The sequence below is a fragment of the Engystomops pustulosus genome, chromosome 10, assembly GCF_040894005.1.
Source record: "Engystomops pustulosus chromosome 10, aEngPut4.maternal, whole genome shotgun sequence".
NCBI lineage: Eukaryota > Metazoa > Chordata > Amphibia > Anura > Leptodactylidae > Engystomops > Engystomops pustulosus.
In genome coordinates, this window is record NC_092420.1 from 81,025,716 (window position 1) to 81,041,925 (window position 16,210).

General features: G+C 41.5%; 1 protein-coding gene across 1 annotated transcript in view; it reads right to left on the bottom strand.

Annotated features, from left to right (window-relative positions):
* LOC140103581 (vitellogenin-1-like) overlaps nucleotides 1–11,947 on the bottom strand; it is a 106,679-nt gene extending 94,732 nt beyond the window's left edge. The window contains exons 1-4 of the mRNA XM_072126716.1: nucleotides 11,813–11,947; nucleotides 11,691–11,707; nucleotides 3,659–3,810; nucleotides 176–427 (exon numbers count right to left, since the gene is read on the bottom strand). Of these exons, the coding sequence (XP_071982817.1) occupies nucleotides 176–427; nucleotides 3,659–3,810; nucleotides 11,691–11,707; nucleotides 11,813–11,862 (471 nt within the window). The 5' untranslated portion in view covers nucleotides 11,863–11,947. The remainder of the gene's footprint in view (nucleotides 1–175; nucleotides 428–3,658; nucleotides 3,811–11,690; nucleotides 11,708–11,812) is intronic.
* Nucleotides 11,948–16,210: the final 4,263 nt, after the last annotated feature.

Sequence of the window (16,210 nt, forward strand, 5' to 3'; positions counted from 1 at the left end):
TTGTTGACCTGGATGTGACTTGAACCCAGGCGCTGCAAGGCTGTAGTGCTAACCACTGAGCCACCACATTGCTAACTCCCCAGAGAGGCTACACCACACCTGAGTAGCCTCTGCCGATAATCCTTCATCGAAAGGAAAGAAGGATGATAGGAAAGATAAAAATATATAAACTCACCTCTTGCAATATGTAGGTGTTCTGGGTTTTCCTTATGGTGACCTGTAGAATATTCACGATACCTCTCAATAAATTAACGGTCGTCTCGGATAATCCATTCGGTATGTGCAGATCGCCAACCTGGCCGCGGTTGTACTCAAACTTGATTGGCTTAGCCAGCTGTTTCTCCAAGAACCTGGTGAGCTTAGCCGAACTCGTAAATTTATTTGTGGGCCAAATACCGTTATATTCCAGAATCTCAATATTCCGAATCTACAAAAAAAAAAAAAACATATAAGACACTTAAAAAGGATATTTTGCAAAAATTGGTTTAAATCCGACCTGGGGTTAAAATGAATTCCCAATGTAGGAATTATTCTCTACGAATCTGGAAGTGTTTTCCACCTAGTAAATGCTGATAGACATCGCCGTATATCAGGCCGTACCCCTGGGCACACGGGGAACCTGCTCTGCTCAATAATTAGAATACGTCTGTTCCATAGACGGAGAACAGCAGTGCGCTGAGATTTTTACCATTAACACTGGCTGCCAGGTAACATGAAGTCATTCAGCCTTAATACTTTACACATTTCTATTCCGCGCAGTTTCTGGCAGCGCAGAACGCGGGCTTTGTATTATTATGTCCCATCTCTATCAGGTAACAACTATATCAAAACAGCTTAAAAGATTAGAAAAACATGGCTGCTTTCTAAAAAAAAATGTTTTTTAACCAAAACAGTGCCCCTCCTGTCTACAGGTCATGTGTGGTATTGCAGTGTAGCTGAATGAGTTCCAGTGCAGCTGAGATACTCTATGCTGGTGTGGTGCTCTGTTATGTTTAAAGGAAATCTACAATCAAAATCCATTGTGATAAACCAGAGACACTTACTCATAGATCCATGTCCTTCTTTCTAAAGTTAACTTTTAAAATTATGCAAATAAGATAAAGGGTGGAGTAACTAGAGACCCTCTCTGCTGTAGCTTCATAGGCTGTTACACTGTCTCCCCCTAATCCCTTCTCCCTCAGCACTTCACCCCTACCTCCGCCTGCTGTAATCTAACACAGTGGGAGGGGAAAGTGATCCTGCACAGTGTAGCTACAGCACAGAGGGACTCTGGTAGCACCCCCCCCAAGAGCCATTTTGACTCATTAGCAGTGGCGTAACTACAAGGGTAGCAACCATAGCAGCCACTATGGGGGGCAATGGCATCTGGGGTATTGGGTGTGTATATGCTTTATGTCTGTAAAAGGTACTGTAAGTTTGTGTGTATATGTATGTATCTATATGCTGTATGTATGTATGTATATGTGGTGTGTGTATACAGTATGTATGTATCTATATGTTTTATGTATGTATATGTGGAGTGTGTGCATTTTATGTATATGCTGTATGCATGTATATGTGGTGTGTGTATATTGTATGTATGTATCTATATGCTGTATGTATGTATGTATGTATATGTGGTGTGTATACTGTATGTATGTATCTATATGTTGTATGTATGTATATGTGGAGTGTGTGCATTTTATGTATATGCTGTATGCATGTATATGTGGTATGTGTATACTGTATGTATATGCTGTTTGTGTATGTATATGAGTGTAGAAATGTGTGTGATTATAATTCCCATGTGCAAATATACAAATATATAATATTGTTTTAAGGGGGAAAGAGGCCCCATTCAAAAGTCTGCTATGGGGTCCTGTCTCTTCTAGTCTGGTAGATTTCCTTTAAGCTGCATTTTTATGACTGATAAAGCTACATAACTTTTAATTGGGGGAGGTATTTGGGCTCTGAACTGGCAGGGAGCTGGCAATTTTAAAGACAAAAAAAGCAGAGATGCAACATCATAGTCTCAATTGCACCTTTAAAGGGGTTTTCCCACAAAACAAAGTTAGGCCCTATGCACAGGATAACTTACTGATTAGCGGGGGTCTGAGTTATGGGGCTGTTGTACCCAGTGGCATAACTAGAAGCTGGTGGGCCCCAGTGCAAAGTCTATGCCAGGCCCCCGACTATAATGTATGGTTTATAGTTATAGTCTTCTCATATGGGAAAGTGCCACCTTATGGGCCCCCTAAACCTCTTGGGCCCAGGTGCAACCGCAACCTCTGCACCCCCTAAGGTTATGCCCCTGGTTGTACCCCAGTTGGACCCCTTGTCTCTTACTGAGATGATGCGCTCTTGCCAATCTCTGGCAGCTCCATAGAGATTATTGGGGTAGTCCTACCATGTGCGACCGGCTACTCTGCTCATCTCGGCGAGCAACGAGGGGTCCAACTGGGGTACATGGGACCCAATCAAACCCCCATTCTTGTGATCTGTGTGGGTCCCATCACTGAGACGCCCATCGATCAGAAACTAACTCATTTTGTGGGAAAACCCCTTTAAACTTTATAAATACACATTTAGCAATAATTCTCTACATGACGTAGGTACAGTGTGTATATTGTATATTTTAAAGGTGGCTCTACGAGCAGTTGTCACCACACAAAGCTGTAGACAGTATTAGTTATTGACCCTGCTGATCTGTGTAACCAAAAAACTTTTTTTCTTCTCCTACCTAACCATACCTTTGTATGTGTTTTTAGTAGCAGCGGGACTGTGAAATGGGCATCTATGTTCCAGGATTACAGCTGAAGGGAATTTCCTGCCACTGCTGTGTTCTTTGATCTCTGCATGCTAACTACTCCACAGCCCCTGCCCTCTTCTATAATGTCTAAGGAGAAGGCTCTTCTGGCTCCTGAACCGGTGCCTATTAAATATATAATGGGGAGCCACAGGCCAGTCAGGCGCCCCCTTCCACTCCACTTTTAACCCAATATTATCAGGTTAAAGGTGGCGTGGTGAGCCTTTTTGGGGCGGGGTTTGGTGAGCCATCGACTCTTTGTGCCGGCTCGTTACGAACAACCCATCACTATCTCACACACCAGTGGACTAGCTACAATCCTGGAATATCAATCCATTTCTCACAGTCCTGCTGCTACTAACAACATAGATATGGTTACCCAGATCTCCAGGTACCTAACACTGTAGCTTTATATGGTGAAATCTGATAGATAGCGTAGACTACCTTTAACATGACGATCTATAGACTACCAAACACTCGCACATACACACATGTACAGGTAAGTGCTCTCCCTGGATGTGCATATCAGATTTCAGCTTTGCAATTATAGTTTTAAAGCCATGACAGCAGATGATTGAATAATAGATGATGAAATTATAGTCTGCCGTTCAGTTTCTCAGCAATCGCATTGATCCAATAAAGGTTTGTTGTTCAGCTCAAATTATTTTCTTTTGTGTTGCCGAGCAGAAAGCAGAACAAATCCTTTAAGTCCATGACTGGGTGATAACTATCTGGCATATGTTAGAAATTGCATCAAGAGCACTTCCTAAAATAATAGATGTAATTGCATCCTGCTCAGGCGAGCAAAGCAGAAAATTCAAGTTTTCTCTTCTCGCATAGTTGAACAAAATGAGAAACTTGTGTTTTCCTTACCTTGAGGAGCCGGAGCCTGGAGGCCGCCCCACTGATCTCCGCTCTGCATTTCAGCTTCAGACCCGATTTGGCAAAGCCTGGTTCTTGGAGCCCGGTCAGCACCAGACCCTCGTAGTCATATTGGTAAGCCTTACTGGATGCAAACTCCAAATCTAAAAAAAAAAAATACATTTTTAAAAAATTTATTTTTGAAAAATCTCACACACCAGTGCATTAGATTGCTCAAATTCCAGCTACAATCCTGGAATATCAATGGGGTCAATGATAAGGGTATTAGATATTCAGTGCAAATATCTACAATATTAGGCCCCTTGTCAGGGCAGGTATTAGACAAAATGGGGCCCTGTGCAAAACTAATAGTGGGGCCCCAAAATAAAACTATTTTATGAGCAGTCACAGTCAGTAAGAGGCTCCTTTATCCCTGCACAATAACAACACTTTGTAGTTACACACAGTAGTAGGGTAAGACTATGGGGCACATTAACTTACAAATTCAGACAGTTCACTAAAAGTGCAATTTCCATGTATATGCTGTGTGCAGCGATTCGCTAAGATCGTGCGTCAGAAATCATGAATCTGTTGCTTCCCCGCTCAGATAGATTGATAGATGATAAATAGATAGATATGTAGATAGATAGGTATGAGATGATAGATGATAGATCATAGTATCATAGTATATAAGGCTGGAAGGAGACGCAAGTCCATCAAGTCCAACCTTTAAGAATTAAATAAATGTTTTATCCCCATAACCCGTGATATTTTTTCTCTCCAGAAAGTCATCCAGGCCTCTCTATAACATGTACATAGAGTCCGCCATAACAACCTCCTGCGGCAGAGAGTTCCATAGTCTCACTGCTCTTACAGTAAAGAACCTTTGTCTATGTTGATGGTAAAATCGCCTCTCCTCTAGGCGTAGAGGATGCCCCCTTGTCCTGGTCACAGGCCTAGGTATAAAGAGATCTTTGGAGAGATCCTTGTACTGTCCGTTCAGGTATTTGTACATTGTAATGAGGTCTCCCCTCAGTCGTCTTTTTTCTAAACTGAATAATCCCAAATTTTTTAATCTGCCAGTGTATTCTAGTTCCCCCATTCCCCTAATAATCCTGGTTGCATTCCTCTGCACCCGTTTCAGCTCTACTATATCCTTTTTATACACTGGTGCCCAAAACTGTACACAATATTCCATGTGTGGTCTGACCAGGGATTTGTAGAAGGACAGAACTATGGGGCAGATTTACTTACCCGGCCCATTCGCGATCCAGCGGCGCGTTCTCTGAACAGGATTCGGGTCCGGACGGGATTTATGAAGGTAGTTCCTCCGCCGTCCACCAGGTGGCACTGCTGCGCTGAAAATCATCTGAACGCACCGGAATACACCGAGCTGGACCAGGTGAAGGTAAGCGCTTCCCAAGCGACACATTTTCGGCTTTTAAATGTGGCGCTTTTTCCGAATACGTCGGGTTTTCGTTCGGCCACGCCCCCCGATTTCCGTCACGTGCATGCCAGCGCCGATGCGCCACAATCCGATCGCAGGCGCCAAAATCCCGGGGCAATTCAGGTACAAATCAGAAATATTCGGGTAACACGTCGGGAAAACGCGAATCGGGCCCTTAGTAAATGACCCCCTATGTCTTTATCATGAGAATCTATTCCTCTCTTGATACATCCCATAATTTTATTTGCTTTAGCAGCAGCCGCCTGGCTCTGGTCACTAAAGTTTACCATCCACCAATACCCCCAAGTCCTTTTCTGCTCCAGTTTTACCAACTAACTGACTGTTTAGAACATAATTATACTTTTTGTTTCCATGGCCCAAGTGCATAACTTTACATTTATCTACATTAAACCTCATCAACCATTTCTCTGCCCACTCCTCAAGCTTCCACAAATCCCTCTGTAATGCTAAACTATCGACCTCAGTATTTATTACTTTACACAGCTTAGTATCATCTGCAAATATTGAAACTTGACTGTGTAAACCCACTACAAGGTCATTAATAAAAATATTAAAAAGAAGTGGCCCCAATACTGACCCCTGTGGCACTCCACTGGTAACATCAACCCAATCTGAGAATGTGCCATTAATGACGACCCTCTGTTTTCTATCACTAAGCCAATTACTTACCCAAATACACAGATTTTCCCCTATTCCCAGCAGTCTCATTTTATATACCAACCTTTTATGTGGCACGGTGTCAAATGCCTTTGAAAAGTCCAGATATACAACATCCAGATAGATGATAGATAGATAGATAGATATGAGATAGATAGATAACAGATAGATAGATAGATAGATAGATAGATAGATAGATAGATAGATAGATAGATGATAGAAGTTAGATAAGCTCTTGTTTTCACAAAGAAAGGGTTTTAGAAATTATGCAAATGAGCCTGACGAGCTCCAGACTCCATAGATGTCCCACTGATTGATCAGGATGTGAGTCCTTGCATCATTCAAAAATATGAAGCAAGGACTAAGTGCTAGCGAGCTGTACTTCTGCTTCTGTAACAACTCATATTGCGTTAGCTCTGCTATCTGCTGGCAGACACGGAGTTATTGCACCATATTTCTGTATGATGCAAGGACTCCCGTCGTGTGCAATGTGTGCAGTCCATCAGTTTCCATAGGCTGTACACGGTCGTCTGCAAACGGCTTTAGCGGAGGTAACCATTTTGTGGCTACTTTCTTAAGCTTTTAAGGATGGGCCCATTTTTGTTTCCTCCATTTCCATTTTTTACTCCCCGCCTTTAAAAAATCATAACATTTTTATTTTTCAATGTACAGAGCTTTATGGGTGTTTGGTTTATTGAGTAAGTAACTGTACTTTCTAGTAACGGTAAGAGATATTCCACGCCGTGTACTGGGAGGCTGGAAAAAAATTCAAATGCCATGACATTGAAGAAATAAAACATTTGCGCCATTTTTTTGTGGAAACTTTTTTTTAAGGCTTTTACTTTGTGCTCTCATGTATTCTTTGGGTTAGTAGGGTCACACAGATTCCAAATTTATCTTATCATTTTTTTTTTAGATTTAAAAAAAATTAAAGCCTATTTTTACAAAATTTTTCTTTACCCTTTTCTGACTCCAATAACTTTTTTATACTTTGGTGTACGGACCTGTTTGTTTTAGGCCCCCTTGGGTACTTTCAACCTAGGAAGTCTGATCATGGCAATTTTTTCCAATAGGAAGGTGGTCATTTTTGCAGATCAAAGACTGTCTCAGAACTATCTCAGAACTGTCTCAAAACTCGATTGGCACAATCAGATCTGCAATTTGCGTTCCAGTTCCAAATTTATCAGTAAAGAATTTTTTCATAGATTCTCATGTAGGTTCATTAATATTGGATCCAGCTCAGCACCAAGACAAATAGCTGTGCATTACAGGGAACTTTCCTGGATGTTATTGCAACTTTTTATGTTGAAAACTTATGCAGAGATATTGCAGATCTGATTGTGGTAATTAAGTTCTGAGACAATTCTGGTCTTCTTTGATCTATTACATCACCACCTTCCCATTGGAAAAAAGTCACCCTTGATCCAATATGGCGGCTTTCAAGATGGCGGCTATTTACTGGACATAGGGCCACATTTATCACTTTTGTGCGCCTAAGTGTAGTAGTTGCGCCTAAATTCTGGCGCACTGTTTTGCCAGAATTATCACAAGCTACAACCATCTGTGATAAGTATATTTTCTGCCTCTTATTAATCACTTTACTTTAACACAGTTTAGGCGCAATTTTGGCGCAGTTTAGGCGCAATGTTAGATTCAGGCACTTACATTTGATCCTGCTACAAGCTCCTCTCTGCTTCTCCCACATCCCAGAATGAAGATAACACTCACAGCAGCACCCAGGTGTGTGACACCCAGCACCCAGTGACCTCCTCAGCAGAGGCTTCTCCTGGAGGGGATCCCCCAGTGCTGGTCTCCTGCTGCACCCCTGTAATTCTGCACAATATCCTCCTCAGACACTGTGCAGAATTACATGGGGGACACTTGTTTGTAGTATCTGCAAACTTCTGCAAGCTTCTGCAAACTTGTGCAAACTTCTCTTGCTCTTGCTGCGAGCTCAGGGTTTTGCAGAATATTTTGTAAATAGAAGGTGATGAACTGTAAATAGAGTCTGCAGCTCCTGTCTGTAATGTATCTAATGTATCTATTATCTGTACCAGTGTCTGGCTGAGCTTTGCTGCTAGAAATGAGCTGTTCTGCAAAGGGGCTCAGTGCTTTCTTCTCAGATAACGCCACCTTCGGGCTGGAGTGTTTTTGCGCCCGTTTTTGCGCCTAAATGAAAACGTTGCAAGTGATGAATATCATTAGGCGCAGCAAAACATCTGGATTGGTAAGATAGATGAGGGAAAGCTGGTTATTTGTGCTGCGCGGCTAGTTTGGCGTTTAATCGCAAAAATGGCGCAAAAACGGTGCGCCTGAATGAAAAGGCGCAAAAACAACAGAAAAAACGAGTGATAAATGTGGCCCATAGACTAAAAGATAGGCCCCTCACCCATAACTTTGGAGTATTTTCTGGGAGTTTTGATTCCTTGTGCACATACATGACCTAATGCCTCTGTGTGTTTAGGGCTATGTCTCATTATATTATATACGGAAGCATATGGTGGTCACCTATGGAAATCCTGCCCTTTAAATAAAGCAAATTCAACATACAACTCTAGAAATCATTACTGATTCACCAAAACTTTTTAATTTGGCTTTAATTATAGAGAAAAAGTCATTTTAAGATTTCTTCTATGTATAGGTTGCAGATATGTCAATCACTACGAGGCCTCCAACGAGATTACACCCGATATCCGCCTACATGCTGTAGAGGTTACAGCGAGGTCGGATATTCTTGTACTTCTCCTCGGGTTTGATTTCGTAGTGTATTGTATTTACAGATTGTCAGATTGATCGGGGTGAAGGAGAAGCCGTGTGGAGGAGGTCAGCGAGTCACCCGGTGTGAACCCATGTGGCCTAGAGAAGTCCCTAGAGAAGCCATCTTATCTCTTCTTCTAGTCACAACCGTGTAGTATTGAATTTCAGATCGCTGCTTCGTTTGGAATCAATAGTATACAATATATATCTAGATACAGCGGCAGTCACAAATGAAATATTTAAAGGGGAATTCTAGAATTTTTTTACTAGATCTCCTATTCTAATGATAGATTTTTACCAGGGTCGGCTACAGGTTTCAGTAGGCCCCTGGGCGACAGGGCCTCAGTGGGCTCCCTTGCACCGGCATTATAAAACTCAGAAACTAAAACAGTCTCCCGTCCTAAAATTTTCAGTAGTTTATCATCCCAAATAGCCTCCTCATGGTTATTTTATATAAGCTCTATGGATTCATTAGATTCAGCCTTATGTAGGCCCCCCCCCAGCAGCTCTTGGCCCCAGGACATTTGCCCAGGTATGCCAGGCGCCGGCCCTGATTATTAATATTATACAAAAAGGTGTCGGACAACTGACTGCCCCATGTTCAGACCACAGCGTTTAGACAAGTGTTATGGCTTCTTCACAGGCTACCAAGTACAGTGCCGCACATTGTATAGTGGCTGTACTAGGTATTGCTGATCATATGACCAGTCATGACATCGCAGGCCAGTGAGGAAGAACACTCAGTAGAGTCAGTGGCGTAACTGGGAGAGACAGGGCCCCCTAGCAGGCTACTGCATAGGGCCCCCTTCCCACTTAAAAATATACATATAAGTATACTCACACATGCGAATTACAATCACACATAAATACACTCATGTGCATATACACATACATATAGTGCCATATGCAACATACTCACACACAGTGTATACAGACACCACATACACATGACAGATACTGCATATATACATCATAGGATATGTTATATACATATTATGCTGGACATGTGCAGTACTATATAGATATAATGGTGCATATCCTCCATTCTTTATTGTGTCAGGTCAGATGACGGGGCCCCCTGACACTGCGGGCCCCATAACGCTTGCTATGGGTGCTACCACTGTAGTTACGCCCCTGAGTAGAGCGCTGTGATTGTTGAAGCAGCTAATGGCACAGATGTCGGACCCCCACCATTCTAAGGATAAGTGATCAAAATAAAAGTCCTGGAATACCCCTTCAAACAAATTCAATCAGAACTATTTTTTGGAATAATAATAAAAGAGATTACACTGGAGTAGAAAAAAATAAACTATTGCAGCTGAGTCCATTAACCAGACACAACCTTAGACAGGGGTGGTGCAGCTTTTAGAATGAGGCAGCCATGTTTTTCTAATTCCTTTTTACGAACTCTAATTTCAGGTGCATCCCGCACGACCGAAACATATTGGGGGACATTAATCATAGTCTGTTAGACTGTTTTGAGCGTCTTTTAGCGCTAAAATCTGGCGCATCCCGTTAATTTATGCGCCATTTTCTGGCGCACGGCAAAGTTCGGCACTTAGTGGTTTTGAGTCCCTGCGCCTTATCTGACATAGTGAGTGCGTCCTATACAGATGTTTGCACGGGATCTATCACAAAATTGGCCAAAAAAGGCGCAAAAATGCACCTACTCTGAGCAGGTGCACTTCCAAAAAACTTCCCTTTTCATTACTAAAAACATACATTTTAGGTTCCCAAATGAAAAATTCCCTCTATGCAACATGGAAAATACTTCGGAGCAGTTTTAAAATGTAATATTTCTCCAGTGACGACTTCATCACTTTCTATGGGATCATCTCTGGGAGTGATTATTGTCTTATTGTACAGATCTGAGAATATTATCAGTCTCCATTTCATGTAAATTATAATAAAAAAGGAAAAGACTCATTTCAGCAAGAATTTTTTTTTTTTTTTACATCTCTGTCACTTTTAGTCCCTGCAGTTACATCACAATGATAGTTTTTTTGTGCAGAGATGACGCCCTGAACGTTCTGTCACATTTTATCAGTCTCCTTTCATTATTGCTCACAAATGAGATCTAACAGTTTGCAAATTAGGCGCAAATTTAGGCGCAAATGAATGGGACATGCGACAATTCCAAACTGCATTTACTAAGGCAGAACCAGATGCATCATAGATCAGGAGCCAAAAAGAAGAGCAAACCAGGCGCAAAAATAGGCGAACCTGAGACCCACTATGATTAATGTCCCCCATTACCTGGCTGTGTAGCCAATTCGGCAAATTGACGCCCCCTACTTACTTACCATGAACGTGATTGGTCAGCAGAATGCACCAGATCCCTGGAGCCGAACGTAAAGTTCGGATCCGCTCATCACTAATCACTAGCTCACAATTAAAGTTAGTAATTGCTGAAAAGAATCTGATGATCCAGAGAACTGTCGTTTAATCTACAACTTTTTGTCTTAAAAAAATATACCCCAATTTTTTAAGGCTCTTCCAGCTCACAAGTGAGTTTTATATCCTGTTTTATAACCATGTAATTCCCCTTAAATATCTGATAATGTGGCAACAATCAGAATCCATTGAGACTGAATCAAAGTAATTGATCCAGATCTGATGGCTGCCAGACGATCAAATATTCTGGATGGCTGCAAAATATTCAGAACATTTACAGAAAGTCAATGTTAATGAAGAAGAAAGAAGAAAAATGAAAAGATACATAAAGTTATGGAAGACTTTTTTTTTGTTGTTGTTGTGTTTTTTTCTCTAAAATTTTTTATTAAATATATTTTAGTTGTATGTCATCTTTTTTCTCAGTTTTTTTCCCCAGCATTTTTGTTTATGTTTTTTATATACTTTGTAACATTTTGTACATGTGTGTTTTTAGCGCTAAACCTTTGGTTAAAAAAAAAACAATACTTCAAAAACAAAAAAAATATGCATTTATAGACTACTACAGCTACTGTTTCAATAAACTTTACCCTTGGAATTTTGGAAGTTTGGAATGCTGCCTATGCTTTTTAGAACTTGACTTCATATCTGTCTAGATATTTTGTAGCAACAATTCATAATTTAAAAAAAAAAATTCCAACCCAAAAATGCTTCGGAAAAAGCAGAATCAATTGATAAAAATAAAAATCTACAAAAATGTTCTGTGCTTACCATATTGTAGATTAGGACTACCTGTAAAATAAACAAAAAGCAATAATTAATGAACTTCGACATTTATATCTGGATTTATTATTTAAAGTATATGATCAAAAAATAAAAACGTATTACCAAACCTACCAGCCGCAGCCACAGCAACACTCAGGGCCAGTAGGATGGCCAACATGGTGATGAGTGACTGCGGTCAATCCAGAGTGTCCTCTTTTATATGACAGGTCATCTGGGTCATGTGAAGTTTTTTGGACTCCTAAACCGTTCAGCAAACAAGATTTTGTACCTGCATGTTTAAAGTAAATAGCTGGAAAGTCATCTCCACCATGTGAATTTTTTTTCTTTCTTACAACATTCATATTTAGGTTTTATTACCATTTAGTCATGATTGGAAAAACTGTTGGAAACGGGTAAATCTCCCACTAAATGGAGACATCAGAGGCAGAAATATTGTAAAATACCGTATTTTTCGGACTATAAGGCGCACCGGATTATAAGGCGCACCATCAATAAATGCCTGCTAAAACGTCTAGGTTCATATTTAAAGCGCACCGGATTATAAGGCGCACCTGATTATAAGGGTGAATGACCAGCAGGTGGCAGACCTGTGCACAGTTCAAGGCATCTGTTGTCTGTAAGTACGGTTCATAAATAAGGCGCACTGGACTATAAGGCGCACATTTGATTTCTGAGAAAATCAAAGGATTTTTTGTGCGCCTTAAAGTCCGAAAAATACCATATTTAACTCTCTCCTTCCCTCTGGACCAAATTGGAGCCACGGACAGTGGTGAGGTCACGTCAATGGCACATGATCGCTGATCACCATCCACATGGTCCCCCTTCAGTGCTACTTGACTGAACCATGAAATCTTTTTGAACTTTTATGTGGTAAACTAAGACTAAAGACATTGGTGCAAAAAATGGATCTATGTGAAACTGGTCATGCAAAGAAACCTCCGGAGCTTTGGTCTTTCTGGTAGACTCTTCCATATGGTAGATGGATATCCGGGGATGTACACTCACCGGCCACTTTATTAGGTATACCATGCTAGTAATGGGTTGGACCCCCTTTTGCCTTCAGAACTTCCTCAATTCTTCGTGGCATAGATTCAACAAGGTGCTGGAATGCTTACTTGTCGGGAGATACGCGCGGAACGGCGCGAACAAAATAGCATGTGAAGAACAATATATATGTGTGTGAAGAACACATTGCAGATGTTTAAATACATCTGCAATGTGTTCTTCACACATATATATTGTTCTTCACATGCTATTTTGTTCGCGCCGTTCCGCGCGTATCTCCCGACAAGTAAGCAGATGTGCCGAACATCTGTAATCTATTCTGCACTGTGTTCTGCACTGTGTTTTTATCTTAAATGATCCTGTGTTCACTGTTTTTATTCTATTCTTCATTGTTCTTCACTGTGTTTTTTTTAATTAAATGCTCGATCTCGAGCAGGGGAAATACTCGTCCGAGCAACGAGCCGTCTCGAGTACCCTAATGCTCGACCGAGCATCAAGCTCGGACGAGCATGTTCGCTCATCTCTAGTTGTTGACGCTAAATTGTGACCCTACCATCCGAATGTCGCAGCAGAAATCGAGACTCATCAGACCAGGCAACTTTTTTCCAATCTTCTACTGTCAAATTTCGATGAGCTTGTGCAAATTGTAGCCTCAGTTTCCTGTTCTTAGCTGAAAGGAGTGGCACACGGTGTGGTCTTCTGCTGCTGTAGCCCATCTGCCTCAAAGTCCGACGTACTGTGCGTTCAGAGATGCTCTTCTGCCTACCTTGGTTGTAATGGGTGGCGATTTGAGTCACTGTTGCCTTTCTATCAGCTAGAACCAGTCTGCCCATTCTCCTCTGACCTCTGGCATCAACAAGGCATTTCCGCCCACAGAACTGCCGCTCACTTGATGTTTTTTTTTTTTCGGACCATTCTCTGTAAACCCTAGAGATGGTTGTGCGTGAAAATCCCAGTAGATCTAGTTTCTAGTTTCTAGTTTCTAAAATACTCAGACCAGCCCTTCTGGCACCAACAACCATGCCACGTTCAAAGGCATCAAATCACCTTTCTTCCCCATACTGATGCTCAGTTTGAACTGCAGGAGATTGTCTTGACCATGTCTACATGCCTAAATGCACTGAGTTGCCGCCATGTGATTGGCTGATTAGAAATTAAGCGTTAACGAGCAGTTGGACAGGTGTACCTAATAAAGTGGCTGGTGAGTGTATATGTTCATTACATTACTGTACTTAGATTAGTTGAGCTTTGAGCACAGAACTTCCCTTCTTTCACTGTCATCTCCTTATTAACTCTTCCATTGAGTTGGGTGGGTGGTAAAAATATATTCAATAGGGGTATAGGGATTATGGAGACATATTTGTATTTGTGACTAGTTTGGGTTGTTATCAGTGGGGTGAGAATGATGGTTGCAATTATAACCCAATCTGTAATCATCTCACCAAGGTTCTTCTCCATCACTGTTTTATAATGTGTTGTCTCAGTTCAGGTTCTACTCCAGCTTCAGATACAGGTCTCCAGCTCTACATGATGGCCTTTGCGCAACCATGCCTATGGCAGGACATGAGGCTTTATATAACATATCTACTAGCTACAAAAAACTTATAAATGCTCTCTTTCTTTCCAAGTGCCCCATTTCAGTTGAATGGGTTGCCTCTACAATGGGGGGGCTTGAGATCGCCAAGGGCCCTGGACTGTATGAAAAGTGTGGGACCTGATATGAGACCTGAGCTTTCTTTGAGATAACAAGGTAGTGGGTCAGGTCAGTGCTTCAGTTTAAAGGGAACCTGTCATCAGGTGCCCTTTTTCTGGCTTCCCCGTGCCCCCATAGAGAAATACCAAAGAGTATTTATAGTAGTCTTTTTCTGAAAAAACGATAAGTTAGATGAAAGTTTACCTTTCTGTATGCAGAGTTGTGTCTATAGTCCCATGGGAGTGGCCAGACATGTAGGACGTCCTGAGGGAGGAAGTGACTGGGGTGGAGATATGGGGGACATGGGAGGATTTTTATTGTTTGAAATCGATGATCTAACTTTTTAGCCAGTTTTGCTATAAAAACTCTTTGGCAACGTGTAGACTATTCTGTACGAGGACATGTGGGAGCTAGAATAAGGTCTTCTGATGACAGGTTCCCTTGAAGGACCTTTGGAGGACCTTTCAAAGGTCCTGGAAGGACTTCTGTACACATAAGTAGACACACCTGTATGAGTGATACAGGGCTGAAGGTTCTTCATCTTATATCTTGGTTGGAGATTTGGGTGGCCATGAACCACTAAGAAGCCTTGGGGCTCCCAGATACGTCATGTAATAGTCCACTAGCGACTACACATTTCCTACATCATTGCTAAGATTCATGTAAACAAATTCCAGAATCGCACTCAGGACCCTGAACATGTGTATGAGGAGGAACGAGAGCCCAAACACGGCGCATCATTTGCAGTAGACGCGCTCTCAGATCGTCCAATCCAATTTGCAGGCAGCCTGTTCTTATCTTACGAGAGCTCATCAGCGCATGATTGGATTTCACTACGGCTTCTACTACCCAACATTACACATATTAGAATTATTATACGGTGGTTACAAGCGGCTTAAGAGCCCTCCGCTATAAATAACAGGGGAAGAGGTTCTCCTCGGAGAAGGTATTGGCACTCTCACAGCCAGTATATAACAATCAGCGCCGCTGATGACAAATAATGTGGCCGCCGCCGGTTGTTCTGCAGGATCGGGCGCTTATAATGGGCTGTTGTACCTTAGGCAAAGCAGAAAAGCAGGGCTAATAAATAGCATTGACTACGTACGGTAAACTATGAAGTTATGGTAAAGAGCTTTTCAAAGGCAGATAATAAAGCATTATTTCCCTGATATCTCGGAGAGAGGAAAAGGAGCAGTCACTGTAATACAATTGGAAGAATGACGGCGGCCAGATTAAGGCTGACTGCAATGAGGAGGATGTTTTGATTGCATCGGCTGCTTTTAGCATAAATGGAGCATAGAAACAGCCTGATTAACATGATTAGGACAACTGCGTCTCTGCCTTGATTTTATAGTTCAAGCACAAGGCTGCGATGATGATGTGAAATGCTATATAGCTGCAAGAGTTTACTCTCCGCTCTTCACTTATTTCATTCTGCTGAGGCGGCTCTTTATCGGGTAAAATCTCGGAATTCAATGTACCAAGTGTATGGGAGAAGGGGGAAGATTAGAGACTGGAAAACAGGGGCACTGGGTGGCACTTGAATGAATGCAATTGTCTGAATACCACTACTAATAATAACAATAATAATAATAGTTATTATTATTTGCATGATTATTACTTTTATATTATTATAATAATAATTCCTTTATTTATATAGCGCACACAGATTACGCAGCGCTGCACAGAGTTTGCCAAATCAGTCCCTGTCCCCAATGGGGCTCACAATATAATCAACCTACTAGTCTGTTTTGGAGTGTGGGAGGAAAACGGAGGACCTGGAGGAAACCCAAGCAAATAAATTATT